A 14573-nucleotide genomic window follows, 5' to 3' on the forward strand; every position below is an offset into this window, starting at 1 on the left:
ATAGTCAAAACATTTCCACAACAGTGGGAGGTCGGCTAAACCTCACCCAGAAAAGCTTCCAACAGACTGCTGAATCAGCAGAGGTACATAAATTGCATTTTTAAAGAAAGAAAGAAAACTACTTGATGACAAAACAACATGCATGGCAATCCTTCTAGTTCCTCGAAGTCCTTGAAGTACTTCAGTACCCCCAAAGTTTCCCTGGTACTGGTTGTTTTTTAATAGAAATTCTGTGAAGAGAGAAATATAGTATTTCATAAGCAGTTTTTTCTTTGAATTTCTGAAGAGAGGCTAGAAAACTGAAAAGTTACCCAAAGCAACTATATAAATGCTTACTGCATATATTATTTCTTGGCACAATTTCCTAGCTGTTTTTATTCTTTTGCCTAAAAGTTTGAAGCATAATATTAAAAGGAAATAAGTGATGTAAATGTATTAGACAAATATGTCTTAGCAATATTTTATCCAAAGCCAACGCCCAAAATAACCAACACATAAATAGAAGCATACAGTGTACATATAAAAAATATGCTTGGTTCTTTAAAATTCTTTACTGCAGAATTTTTATTTCATTTGAAATGTCAGTATTCAGTTCACATATCTCTATGCTCTTAAGAATCATCAGCATTTAATTTATGAGTGTTTTTAGTTGGAAAGAGTCTGCTGTTTAAAATTCAATTCAATCCCCTCGGTTTGGGTTGAAGACTACTTACATCTTGTGTTTTTCCCAAAGCCCTCCTCTATGCCCAATTTCCCATAGCTAATCAAATCTTTAATCCAAGGTAGAATGCAGCCCCTACCACTTCCCCACCCCAGCTCAGGGGCAATAACACAGAGAATAACAGAGCGCAGGGACAAATAACACATTTGTCCCATGGTTGTTCCTCCTCTGTCCCCAGGCAGCATCTAGTGTATGTTTGGCTTCATGTAGCATTTGAAACTGGGTATAATGATGGCTTAAGAAATAAATCCTGCAACCAGCCGAGAGGCAGCTGGGGGCCCACTGTGGATAAGAAGCACACAGGAACAGACCAGCTTACCTTCGAGGAGTGTGTGCCTTGGATATGTTCACGAGATTATCCAGCATTAGAAAGACAAAGCCCCCAGCTTTGCCAAGGAGGTGTAGAGGCAAACAAGGATCTCTTTCCGGGCTTGGCAAGTAGGAGTATTGGCAGAGGCAACTGAACCCTTGTAGATGTCTTAGGTTTATGACTCGTGGTTTTTAATACTAAGTTATGGAATGATAGGAACTTCTCAGGCTCCTGAAGGTACACAGTGGAAAGCAAATGTCTAAGCAAATATGCCAGCATTTAGTATAAAATGCAGCCGAGTGGTTGGCACTAGCTGTGAGAGGCCTGGAATTGACTATACAGTCTTTTGTTCATGGGTTTCCAAGTATAACTTTCCTAACACATGACCAGAGAATCCTTTATTCCCCAGGAAGAATCTATTTCTTAACGCTTTTCTTTAACTTTAATCCTGTTAAGTTCCATGTTTAAAGTAAGCAGCCAGGTTTACCAAAGGTTTCATCACCATAATTATTAGCAATTTTAACTCTACTGATGCCAAGTCTGTTTTCCAGCTGGGATAGCCCTACCCCTTTGACTTAGATGGGAAAGAAAATTGATTTTGACTGGTATGTTTTTAAATTTCAGGGATAGTTGCTGTTCTCTTCTGTGGAGTCACACAGGCACATTACACCTACAACAATCTGTCGTTGGATTCCAAAATGAGAACTAAACAGGTAAAAGAAAAAACTCACTACAGGCTTTGTCTCTTTTCTCAGTGTAATGGTTATGTGGCAATTCTGGCCGGGCACTTGGAAAGAATTTCATTAGTAAAGGAAGGCAGTAAGCTGAAGGCTTCGTTATAGGTTGGATATTTATAGATTTTTTTTTTCTTCAGGATAACTATTAACAATTCTCTTGGTAAGCAAAAATATAGTTATAATAGTCTCTCCCTCCTGAAAAATGTGGAACGTAGACTGTCAGTCTTGAAGATGAAAGGCCCACCGTCAGTAATAATTCGCAGTCACTTACATGTCAAAGCATTATAAAGCATGTGAGATTGGGTAGTTTTATAGAAAGAAGGAAATGAAGAAGGATAAGGAAGTAATGTTTGGTCTTTAATTGGGTGCTTTTGCTTTCAAGTAAACTCATCTGCCAGTTGTCACATAAGCAGAATGTGTCTCCCATATGCCAGGAACACATCTGTTTTGATATTGGCGCATAAACACTCACAGATTCCTTCCACAAACATTTGCTGCATCACCCCTGTGTGCCAAGCACTGTGCTTGGTACAAGGAATAAAAGGGCAGATAATATATGAACCTGCCTTTAAGTGCTTCATTATCAAGTCTGTTGAGGAGAATAAAGATGTGCAGTGAGCAATTAATTATCCACAGTGTGATAAGTACTGAGATAGAAATGTCTATATAGGTTGTTTGGGGAGAATTCAATAGGGCCTCCTCCCATGGTTAGGCCTGGGAAGGTGAAGAGAAAGTTTCCAGAGATGATAGCCCAATCTGGAGCTTGAAATACAAATAGAAGTTAATTAGGTAAAGATGTGGGATCCAGTGGGGGATGAGAAGGTAGCAGGAAGGGCATTCGAAGCCAAGGTTGTAGCATGGACAAAAGCTCTGAAGCAGTTTACTGGAGCACTTGAAATAGTTCTATGTGGCTAGTGAATGGGGTAAGGCTGAAGTTAGTGGAATATAGTATGTGATGAGACTGCACACACAGCTAGAGACCAGCTTATTGAAGGACTTTCATACCTTGTGAAGAAGCTTAGACTTTAACCTAAAGGTAATGGGGAGTGGCTCTAACAACAGAAATTTATTGTGTTACACTTCTAGACGGTAGAAGTCTGAGATCAAGGTATAGGTAGGATTAGTTCCTTCTGAGGGTTCTGAGAGAGAATCTGTTCTATTCCTTGTTTTTACCTTCTGGTGGTTTTCTGACGATCTTTGGTGTTCTTTGGCTTGTAGACACATTATCCTAATCTCTGCCTTCATGTTCACATGGCATTCTCCTTGTGAGCATGTCTGTCTCTAAATTTACCCTTTTTATAAGGATACCAACCATACTAGAATAGGGACCCACCATACTCCAGTATGACCTCATCTCAACTTAACTAATTACATTTTCAAGGACCCTATTTCCAAATAAGGTCAGATCCTGAGGTACTGGGGGTTAGGAATTCAACATGTGAATTTAGAACGACATCACTCAGCCCATAACAGGAAGTCATTGAAGTGTCGTAGGTAGAGTAATTTTCGGATAATTGAAGTTCCATTTTAGAAATATCAACTGACAGACAAGAAGAGCATGGATCAAATGGCACTTGTATCAACTAGCTTGTGCTGTATAACAAGCAACCCCACTGGCATTTAACAATAAACACTTATTTATCGTGCATCTGCAGGGCTTAGCTCTTTTGTTCTGGGTTGATCTGGGTGGCTCTACTTGTCTCAACTAGGATGATTCACTGTCTGTGGGTTTGGTGGGGCTCTATGCTAGAGTGGGCTTGTCTGGAGCACCTTAACCAGTGCCCCGTGTCTGTCATTCTTCTCCTGGCAGAAGAACAAACCCCCGTGTGCCAGTTCATTTCAAGCTTCTGCTTGCATCACATTTCCTAAACATCCTATAGGTAAAGAAAATCACATGGCTGAGCCCAGGGTCAAGGGGCTGAGCAGGTCACTAGCTCACAGTGGGAGAGCACTGTAAAGTTACATGACAAGGAACATGGATATAGAAAATTATGAAGAATAGAACCAAATTATTGCAATCTATCCCAAAATGCAAATGGAGGTAGATAGGCTCCTATAATAAGCCCAGTGATGCTGAGAACATCTGATGTTGGGGCAGTGGGAGTGGAAAAAACCCAAAAAGACATCTAAGCAAACCTGTGATTGGCTAGGCATTCCTAAACAGTTTTCGAAGACTTACCTTAAAGCTCTGTAAAATGGCTATTGTTTTCATCCTTCTCTCTTTGTCATGTCCCAAGCTCAGCTGGACCTGAGCCCATCTCCTACCTACCCAGCAGGGATTCTGCAAGGTCACCCTTATCTCTGCCCATCAGAGGACACAGAAGATGCAATTACAGACATTTTAAGGAGCCCCAATTTCAAAAAATGAACCAAAAAACTGATACCAGTACGTAGAAACTTCCTATACATAGTCTCCTAGGATCCTTTTAATTATGGAGACTGCTAGCATTCTCTAGAACTTAAAGGGAAATATCCTGGGCTGGTTTTTCCTGACCTCATATGGTTCTCTGAGCATTTATATTCTGAAAGGCTGAACTCTGTTTAGAGACTTGCACTTTTAAGTCACGCTATCTAGACTACTCAGCAGAACTTCAAAGATAACTCATCTCATGGCGAGACAGCAGCCCAGCACCTAGGGGAGACAAAGCCAAAATCAGTGCCCCACAGCCTTCTGTTCTCCTCTGAATGGCTTGACAAGCACTCCCTGATGGGCTGCCAGCATCCATTTTTACAGCAGTCTCCTTTAGGGAAGGAGATTTTTACAAGTTCATTCTTTAACATCCAGATAATTGCATCCCTCCATCTTTGCTCTTCCCATCGCCTTCTTTCCTGGGTGTCTGGTTCATAGTAGGAGCTTAATGAATGCTAATTCCCTTCCCTTCCCTTCTCATACCTTTCTCACTTTTTTTCTTTCAGGATCTCTCATTTTCTATTTATTTTTTCTCGCGATATATGCATACATAGCAACTGTGCATATTTATACATGAATATATATGCATACATCTACACATATATTCCCCACTCTAGCATATAGAGTCCGAGGTCACCATTTTAAAAAAACAATGAGATCAAGTACTTTAATGAACTTCACAGATCAAAAGCCCTTGGCCACATCTGCACCAATGTAGCAAGCAAAGTTTAAACTCCATGTGGGAAACCAATTATAAATTGTAAAGAAAAGCTGAGGCAGGTATTATAGAGATTGCCACTGTTTCCTTTTGAAACGGACAAAGGTTTAGAAAGTATTATATGACAACACATGGTTACAGAATACATTATCTTCCTCTGCATCTCCCTGAGTTGTGTTCATTGTCAGTGGGAGAAATCGCCTCTTTGCCTCTGTCCCCAGGACTGTTTAATGGGAGTGAAGGAAGTCAATTAGTGAAGTGTAGGAAAAAATCAATGAAAATCAACTTTGTGTTATAAAATCCTTAGTTATGGGCTTCCCTGGTGGCGCAGTGGTTGAGAATCGGCCTGCCAATGCAGGGGACACAGGTTCGAGCCCTGGTCTGGGAAGATCCCACATGCCGCGGAGCAGCTAAGCCCCTGCTCCACAACTACTGAGCAATGAGAAGCCCGCGCACCGCAACGAAGAGTAGCCCCCGCTCACCGCAACTAGAGAAATCCTGTGTGCAGCAAGGAAGGCCCAACTCAACCAAAAATAAATAAATAAATAAATGTATATATTAAAAAAAAATCCTTAGGTAATATGATTTACTAAAGAATTTTATTCCTGGACTGTGCCTAGATCAGCTAATGAAACGGCTATGTCTGGATACAAAGACTTTTGAGAATTAATATATCCTTTGTAGCTTCAAGAATTAGAGTCCTTTTTTAAACTGCAGATTTACATTAAAATATGTCTTGTAACTGATAATGACCATCTAGATGCCGGTGAATTGATTTTCACTCCAATCCATGAAGAAACATGTAGCATCGCTGTGTGTTAGGCACAAAGCAGCATAATAGAGACGTTCTTGTGCTGTTACCCACCATGAGGACTTCTATTTTCATAGCAAAGCCCTCTAGTAAAGAGTATATGAACATACGTGGCAACCCTTTCCCTGGACTCAAAGCCGTTTGCTTACTTTAGGGTGTGCACATCTAGCTCTAGAGACAGACAAATACTGCAAGCCCTGACTCTTGACCTAGAAACTGAGAACCATTAGAGATACTCGAGATGGACATCAGCACACGACAGTCTGTGAGCCTAGAGGTCTCACCCTGAAGCGTCCAGAAGACCGCATACCAACCTCCTGACCCCACTCACACATGTCCAGGCCTGCCTCCCAACCCCTTCCTCCCTCATGCCCTCACCCGCTAGGCAGGCCTGGGAGCTGATAATCTGGGCCAGATTCCAGGGTGTTTCCATCAGCTGTCTCTTCCTGGCCTGAAGCTAACTTGCAAACCCATGTACTTCTCTACCATCCTTTTTTTTTTTTTTTAAAGATTAAAGGGTATCCTTTAATTTTTTCTCCAAGGTTTTGGGTATTTTTTTTTAAATTTATTTTATTCAAGTATATTTGATTTACAACGTTGTGTTAATTTCTGCTGTACCACACAGTGATTCAGTAATACATATATGTACATTCTTTTTCATATTCTTTTCCATTATGGTTTATCACAGATCTACCATCCCTTTTAATTAGAATTTCTCCTTCCCTTCCTGCAGTTTCCACCTAAAAATTACTTCTACAGATACACATGGGTGTACAATGTTAATTTAAATAATTAACATCTATTATGCATTAATGTGTACAAAATACTTATTTAATTTTTACTTACTTCTCTACCTAAGTGGTAGCTCTTCTTATTATCACTGATTACCTTCATTCATTCATCTAACATTTTGTGAGAGCCTATTTTGTGCCAGCCGCTCTTCAAGGTGCTGGGATACAAGAGTGAATCAAAAAGAATTGCTAGTAGAGGAGTTTGGAGTAATCAAAATAAATAAGCAAAACATACAGCGCATTCACGGTAAGTTATAAGGCCAATGATACAACAGGGAAGGGAGGAAGGAGTGTGTGTATATGGGAAGGCAGGGTTGCTACTTTAAACAACGTGGCCAAGGAAGGCCTCAAAAAGAAGGTGATCCTTGAAAGAAAGAAAAGAGGGAGCTATGTGGACATTTGGGGCAGAGCTACCCAGAAATTGGGAACCACGTACACAATGGCACCCTGGAAAAAGGTGACCAATGTGGCTGAGGTGGAGTGTACCAGGGGAGAGCATGAAAGACAATATCAGAGCAGTGACAAGGGACGGGTCCTGGAAAGCCTGAACAAGGTGGGAAAACACCAGAGGCTTTTAAGTTCAGGCATGGCATGATACGATTTAAATTTTAAAAGGAGGGAGGTGTCATGTATTAGCTGGAGAAGATTGCAAGATAGCACGTTTGAGGGACAATCGACAACCAAGTGCTGATTTGTTACATTTGAGATGTGTGTTAGTCCACAAAGCAAAGCTGTGGATAGCCAGTTGGACAAAGAATTCTGGAGTTCAGGAGCAAAGTTTAGGCTACAAGTATAATTTTAGAAGTCACCAGGATAGAGATGATATTGAAAACATGAGGCTGGATGAGATCTCTAAGGAAATACTAGAGGAGAGATCCAAGAACCAAGCCTTGAGGCACTCCAATGGTGATAAGAAGAGTCAGGAACCAGCAAAGGAGACCTAGAGGGAGAAGCCAGTAGGAAGAAGGAAAACCAAGAAAGTATGGTGTCCTGAGAGTCAGATGAAGAGTCTCCAGAAGGAGCATGATGAATGGTGCCAAATACTGCTGAAAGGTCAAGTAATGTGAAGAACATGAACATCATTGATGACATTGATAAGAACCCTGTCGGTGGAGTGTCAGGGTAAAAGCCTGAATATAATGGGTTCAAGAGAGAATGGAAGGAAAGAAATTGGAAACTGTGTGTATAGACGAGTCTTTCAAAGGATGGGGAGCAAAGAAATGAGATGATAGCTGGAGGGAAAAGTGAGGCCGAAAGACAAATCATTTTATTTATTTATTTATTTATTTATTTATTTATTTATATTTATTTGCGGTACACGGGCCTCTCACTGTTGTGGCCTCTCCCGTTGTGGAGCACAGGCTCCGGACGCGCAAGCTCAGCGGTCATGGCTCACGGGCCCAGCCGCTCCGCGGCATGTGGGATCTTCCTGGACCGGGGTACGAACCCGTGTCCCCTGCATCGGCAGGCGGACTCTCAACCACTGCGCCACCAGGGAGGCCCCGTTTTATTTTTAAGATGGGAGAAATAACAGTACTTTTGTATGCTGATGGGAATAATACAGAGTAGAAGGCCGTGTGTTAGAGGGTTTGCCAAGACTTATGAGTGGCAGAGGGAAATTTTTAACTTAGATTTTTTGACTTGTATTCAAACTATTTTGCCTTTTACTATTCTTTGATTAGTAAATGGGTTTAGTAGCAATTGGGGGGCTTAGCATCATTTATTCAGAAAACCTTGAGTGGATGGATAAATGAATGAGTGAGTGAATGAATGAATGTTTGGCTATCTTTATTATCCTTTTAGCTACTTAGTCATTTATCTTATATTTAATTCTGTCATCTTTGAAAGTCTTTCAGTGCATTTTAATTTTTTTATTAAAATATAGATCGAGATGGACATAGATGTTTTCGTGCATTTATTTTTGAAAAGCCAGATTCTTTGCCTAGCATTTATTGGCAAACAATGACATCTTCATTACAGCACATTCTTTCCAGATGCTTATTTTATTTCCATTCCCCCCAGATGATATTTTGAGTGTTTATCACCATTGAATGGAAAAGCAGCAATGCAAATCCAAATTTAAATTTCCAATAAAAAAAAAAAGACAATGGGAGCCAAATTAGATGTGCTGTGCATGAGTTTGTAAAAAGAAAATTCAAGAAAAAGAACAGGAATGTGGGGGAATCCAGGTGATATGGTGAAAAGAACACTTAAGCGAGAGTCCAGAAAGCTAGTTTGCTCATTATCTCTACAACTAATGGTGGGGCCTTGGATAATTAATTTAACACCTGTGAGCTTCAGTTTTCTCATTTGTGAAATGAATGATTGAACTACATGATTGGGTTTTAAGGAGGATGCTGTAAACCTAATAATTCTCTGACTTGACATAGAGCATAAAACACGCATCTGGTTCCCTCTTCCAGACTGGAATGGGCAGGGATCACTTGATTACAGTGCAATGCATAAAGATGAGAGAAGCAGTCAAAGTTTGCCATTGCTCTTGTTGACAAATTGTTGGGCAGACCATTTTAATAAGCTGTCAAATCAAATCCAAGGATGAAGCTGTAGAACATCAAAGTCCTTGATTTTTCCTGGAGTGAAAAGTTTCACTGACGGCTGGGTACTTTTTCCTGGAAAAATTCTCTGTTCCTACCTGAGTGATTGTAATGGGTTCTTCAAAGACTGCCTGCTTCCTTGGGGTGGAGAGAACAAAGCTTACATTGCTACCACTCAGTGTCAGGGTCTGACTGAAGGGCTTCCCAGCTTTTCATTTCAAGCATGGTCTGAGTGTGGACTAAGCACCACCTGGTTGCATGGCAGGCACCATGCTAGAATCCAGGGAGACAAAGGCAAAAAAAAGGCAACCAGGAGACTGAATTGCTCCCTGGAGGCAATGTGATTGTGGGTTGGGAGTTTTAGAGATGGCTATAAAGATAATTAGGAGATTATCATGCAGATTTCATAGGAAATGAAAACAAAGAGAAAAGAGTATGCAAAAGCAGAAAACTAAGAATGATCTTGACAAGTCCTAGAGACAAAGAGATAGCGCACTCTGCCTGGAGCTCAGGTTCCCTTGGGGAAGTAGATAGGGGTGGGTTTGGGCTGCTGGTGTAGGTTGTGGAGCAGGAAAGGGAAAGGTGTGGGAGAAGGTTGAGGATTAAAATGGAGAGGTGAGTTCAGGTGGACATTTTAGTGTCTCATTGTGCTGCGTTTAGGAGAACTATATTCTTTTTTTTTTTTTGCGGTACGCGGGCCTCTCACTGTTGTGACCTCTCCTGTTGCGGAGCACAGGCTCCGGACGCGCAGGCTCAGCGGCCATGGCTCACGGGCCCAGCCGCTCCGCGGCACGTGGGATCTTCCCGGACGGGGGCACGAACCCGTTTCCCCTGCATCAGCAGGCGGACTCTCAACCACTGCGCCACCAGGGAAGCCCAGGAGAACTATATTCTATAAGGCTCATACTTGCTTAAGGCTTTTAGACATAGAGATGATGATAATAATCAGATTTGTGCCTTACAAAGATAATGAAGGTAGGATCATGAAGAAAATGACATCAACCCATGATATCAATCTCCCTGCTCACCACACTTCCTTTTGATAAATGCTTACATATGTAACGTCTAAATTTATCTTAACCTTCTGTGGCTCTAGGTATACTTTTGTCCTGTCTGATCTCTTAGGATGTTGTGGTCTATATGAAAAGTTTATGGAAATTTACCATTTAGTTTTGTCTTGAACTTAGGAGTTGCTGAATTAATAAATAAATAAATGAATGAGTGAATGAATTATGACCTTTAACATTCCAAGATAAAAAATAGAGAGGGGAAACAATGTATGCTAATTAATAGTTTTATTTAATTCTGATATGATGCATTAATTTAAATGTAATGAGTTGGATGTACAAAGCAAATGTCTAGGGTAATCTTGAGATATTGAAAGAAAGATCAAGTGTAATTCCATTGCTTGTTTCCTGCAGTGTGCCTCTGCCTTATTGATTTGCATTACAGTGGTTTTTGATTATGGTTTTGTGCAATTTTTCTCCATCACTTTTAACAAAAGCAAGCTCGTTTCATCCCAGTTACCTGTTCTGAGGCACAGAGTAGAGAGAAAGTCGGGGGCAACAATGCCCCTGTCTCCCTGGCTTCTGAGAAGTAAGATCAAAGATATCTTCATAAAGCATAGAATTGCCATTTTTAAAAAACTCTAATTACATTTCTTTTGTCAAGATTTCTACCACTTTTCTTCTTCCCTTCATTCAAAGTACGTTTAAAAATACCATCCTAGAAGGGTTGAATTCATAAATGATGGCAAAGGGCTTAAATTTCTCCTTAGCTAAGCTGGTGATTCTTTCCAGTGAAACTCATTATATTGTATAAAGGACATTTAGTAGTTCAGCTAATAAGTGTTTTCTTTTAAATGCTAATGAGAGTGGAGCTCCCACATAATGGCAGGAACACACTGTACTTTCGGTGCCCAGAAAGAATTATTGTCTGTGAACCCCTAGTTAAGAAGCCGTATGCCACAACCAACTTGGATTAGAGTAGGGGCCACAAATGACCCTTAGGCGCCCTCCGTAGTAGATATCTCCTATATGCCAGGTACTAGGGCCCAGGGAGAAATAAAGCCAAGTAAGACATGAGATGTGCTTTCCCTTGAAAATTTTTCATGTAAGTTTTCTTGTCTGATAAAGTTGTAACATAAAGGTACCGTAACTTCTCGATTAAATTTTAGCTACTCTTTTAACCACACATCTGTGTTTGTTTATCATAGTATATAATTGCAGTTGAGAATTTTAAGTCATAAAATCTAAGAAGTTCAGAGCAAGGTGGGAATATAAAGATAAACTTTTAAACCCAGAATTATATTGGAGGAAACTGAAGCCCAAGGAAGTTCGATGGCCTGAGGGGTAGAGTCAGTTCTGCAACCCAGGGGCCAACCTGGGCATAGACCAATGCTCAAGGGATATGCCCTGCAAGCTAAAAATACCCACCTCCAAAAAGCAACCTTTGGTGTATTACTTATCTATTGCTGTGTAATGAATTACCCTAAAATGTATCAGTTAAAACAACAAACTTGTACTATTTTGTATTGTTTTTGAGGAATCAGAGCCTAGGAGCATCAGCTTAGCTGGGTAGTTCTAGCTCAGGGTCTCACATGAGGTTGCAGACAAGCTGTTGGCCATGGCTGCAGTATCTGAAGACTCAGCTGGGCCTGGAGGATCCACTCCAACATAGCTCACTCACATAGCCATTGGCAGAAAGCCTCAGTTCTTCACCATGCGCCTTCCATAGGGCTGCTTGGGTGTCCTCATGGTGTGAAAGTAACTTTCCCCCAGAGCAAGAAGAAAGCAGCAATGCTCTTTATTAACTGCTCTCTGAAGTCACACACTGTCACTTCTGCCATATTCTGTTTGCTAGAAGCAAGTCACTAAGACCAGTCCACACTCAGTGGGAGGGGAATTAAGCTCCCCCTCTTGGAAGGAGGAGTTTCAAAGAATTGTGAATATATTTTAAAACTACCGTGGAACCTGATGCCATTTTGGGAAGTGATTTTTTGATTATGGTTTCAATTTCTTATATGATTGAATACTTAGGTTTTCTACTTCCTCAGTCAACTTTACTTTCCTAGTAAACCATCTGTTCTCTCCAGCTTTTCAAAAATTTTAATAACAACAATTGTTGAACACTATTACCTGGCATTATAAATATATATTTCACATAAATTATTCCAATTAAAATTCACCAAAAAATTCAGGAGGTAAATAATAATATTAGTCATATTTTACAAGCCTTAGAGAAGTTAAAAAGGTCACCCAAAGGATAGAGCTGTGCACCATAACCCATTATTATTTTAATGTCTTTTTCATATATTTGATTGTAGACTTTTCCAGTAGACAGTGATGTGTATGTATTTTCCCCCTTCTTTAATTTATGAAACTGCATATTATACTGATCATTTTAAGAAATAGCACTTGGATTTGTTTATCTATTCTACTACCATGTTCTCTAATTCATTCCTTTCTCCTTTTATCACTGTCATTTTCTTCCTCTCCTTGGGCTTCGCTTCTTCCTCCCTGTCCCCTTTGTAGATGACAATGAACCCAAGTAACCCTGTCCTTGCCGACCAACACTCCTCCCTTTTCTCTTCTTTTCCTTTCTCAGCCTTAACACTAACCAGAGATGGCCTTGATAGGTAGAACCAAGAATGACTTTTCTTTTTCCACCAAAGTATCGATGCTGTCACATCTCCTATCCTATTCACCTCTTTATCCTGTGACAGATATTTTATTCCATTTTGCTGCTGTTGTTTTCCTCTTTCTTCAGGATTCATCAGTTCTATATCTGAGTCACCTGCCAGGACTGTCTATCTCTACCCAATAGGCAACATTTTGGGGATCCATATTAATTCACCATGACATTTCTTGCCAACAAGATTCAAAGCCTTCTCTTAATTTTTGTCTTATCTTAACCCTAAGAAAGTATACTTACCTCATTCGGCATTTTCTAAAATTTAATTTTTTACTACGTTTTCCCCAAAATAATGGCTTTGTATTCTTTACCACTATGTAGAGCTTCAGTCTTTCAGAGAGATGGTCCTCTCTCTCTCTCTTTCTCTTGCCCTTTGTCTCAATTTTTTCTCTCATTTCTTTCACCTTTAGAAAACAAGAAAAAAAATCATTATTAATGCTTAAGTATTAACATATAAATATATATGATCCATGTCCTTCTATGTATGAGTCTGATTCACTGCTTAATGGGAAAAATTTATCTCAATAGGTTTTAAGAGATCAGCTGGCCTGGTCCCCATTTTGATGACATTCAAGACAGATGGTTGCTCATTATTACCTTAAAATTTCTAAGGATGGCAATGACATAACCCCCTTGAACAGCCCATTATAGTTTTATCACCCTGCTTGACAGGTGCAGGTATGAAGGGCTTCAGTCTCATAATGGCATTTTGGGATGATAAATGGAAATTACTGTAATCTTTCTACTCATTTTAATTAAATTTGATTGATGCAGCACAGAAAACATCAAGGCTGGATACACGCACCAGAGCGTGTGTTTGTTAAAGAATCTGCCAAATTTAAGGATGCCATTTTCTTGAAGGTCTTGAAAGATGCAGCAAATGGATTTAATAAAATGTTAAGTCTTTGTGCAATTCCTTCAGAAGAGAAATTGAATTGCTTCTGGAGGCACAGCTCAAAAATCCAAAAAATCTCATCAGTGGAGAGATGATACAGAACTCCAAATTACCCGAAAGGAAAATCTAATAAATGAGCATAAGACTTTGGTTTTAGGAAAGTCACTTAATGCAATTGTTCTGGGTTGCATTGAGAAAGAACTTGATTGGAGTCAGCAGTGACCGATCTGTTCTTGAGGGAGAAGAGAATGTCCCTTATTATGGACTGCTTTAGCAGTGAACACCCAAACAGCAAACTATTCCTGATGTATTTTTCCATTGGTTCCAAGATGTTAAAAATTATGCTTGAAAACATACTTCTTTTCCCTTTTCGTACTGTGCCTTGTTCCATTCCAATTAAATTTTCAAGGACAAACTAGAGGGGCAAAGATGCCTGATGGAAAAATAAAGGAATTCTTCTGTTGAGAAAGAACGTCTAATCTTTTCTGACATAATAGGTAACTGAATTTACACAACTCTTCTGTTCCCCAGAGATCTGTGAAAATGTGGTCCTTGGGACTCAGATCTGGAAAAAATGTTATTTTGGGTTTCTAGGACAATGACTTCAGACCTCAGCACTAGTCATCCTCTGACTTGCTTTTCTTGTCTAAAGATGCTGCTCTGATGATAGCACAGGGACCTACAACATAGGGCCGAGGTAGATCTCTTGGCCAACTAGAAACAGACAGGCAGAGAAGCGCTCCAGGTAGCACGTGGGATGAGATGAGAACAAGCTGAGTTGCACTATCATGAGTTCTGACACAGCAGGTTTCTGGAGAGTTACTGTGAAGTTCTATGAGCAGCCTCTGGGTTCTTTCCTAGGGTCACAAGGCGAACTATATCTCAGCTGTTTATTCCTTCTGCAGGTGTTCCCAATGGTGGTTTGTAGGCTA

At 40.2% G+C, this 14573-nt stretch overlaps 1 protein-coding gene across 1 annotated transcript in view; it reads left to right on the forward strand.

Annotated features, from left to right (window-relative positions):
- Positions 1–14573, forward strand: part of SLC9A9 (solute carrier family 9 member A9) — a 538678-nt gene that overhangs the window by 274396 nt on the left and 249709 nt on the right. Inside the window, exon 9 of the mRNA XM_030873292.2 lies at positions 1656–1744. Coding sequence (XP_030729152.2) covers positions 1656–1744 — 89 coding nt within the window. The remainder of the gene's footprint in view (positions 1–1655; positions 1745–14573) is intronic.

The sequence above is a fragment of the Globicephala melas genome, chromosome 4 (genome assembly GCF_963455315.2).
Source record: "Globicephala melas chromosome 4, mGloMel1.2, whole genome shotgun sequence".
Lineage (NCBI taxonomy): Eukaryota > Metazoa > Chordata > Mammalia > Artiodactyla > Delphinidae > Globicephala > Globicephala melas.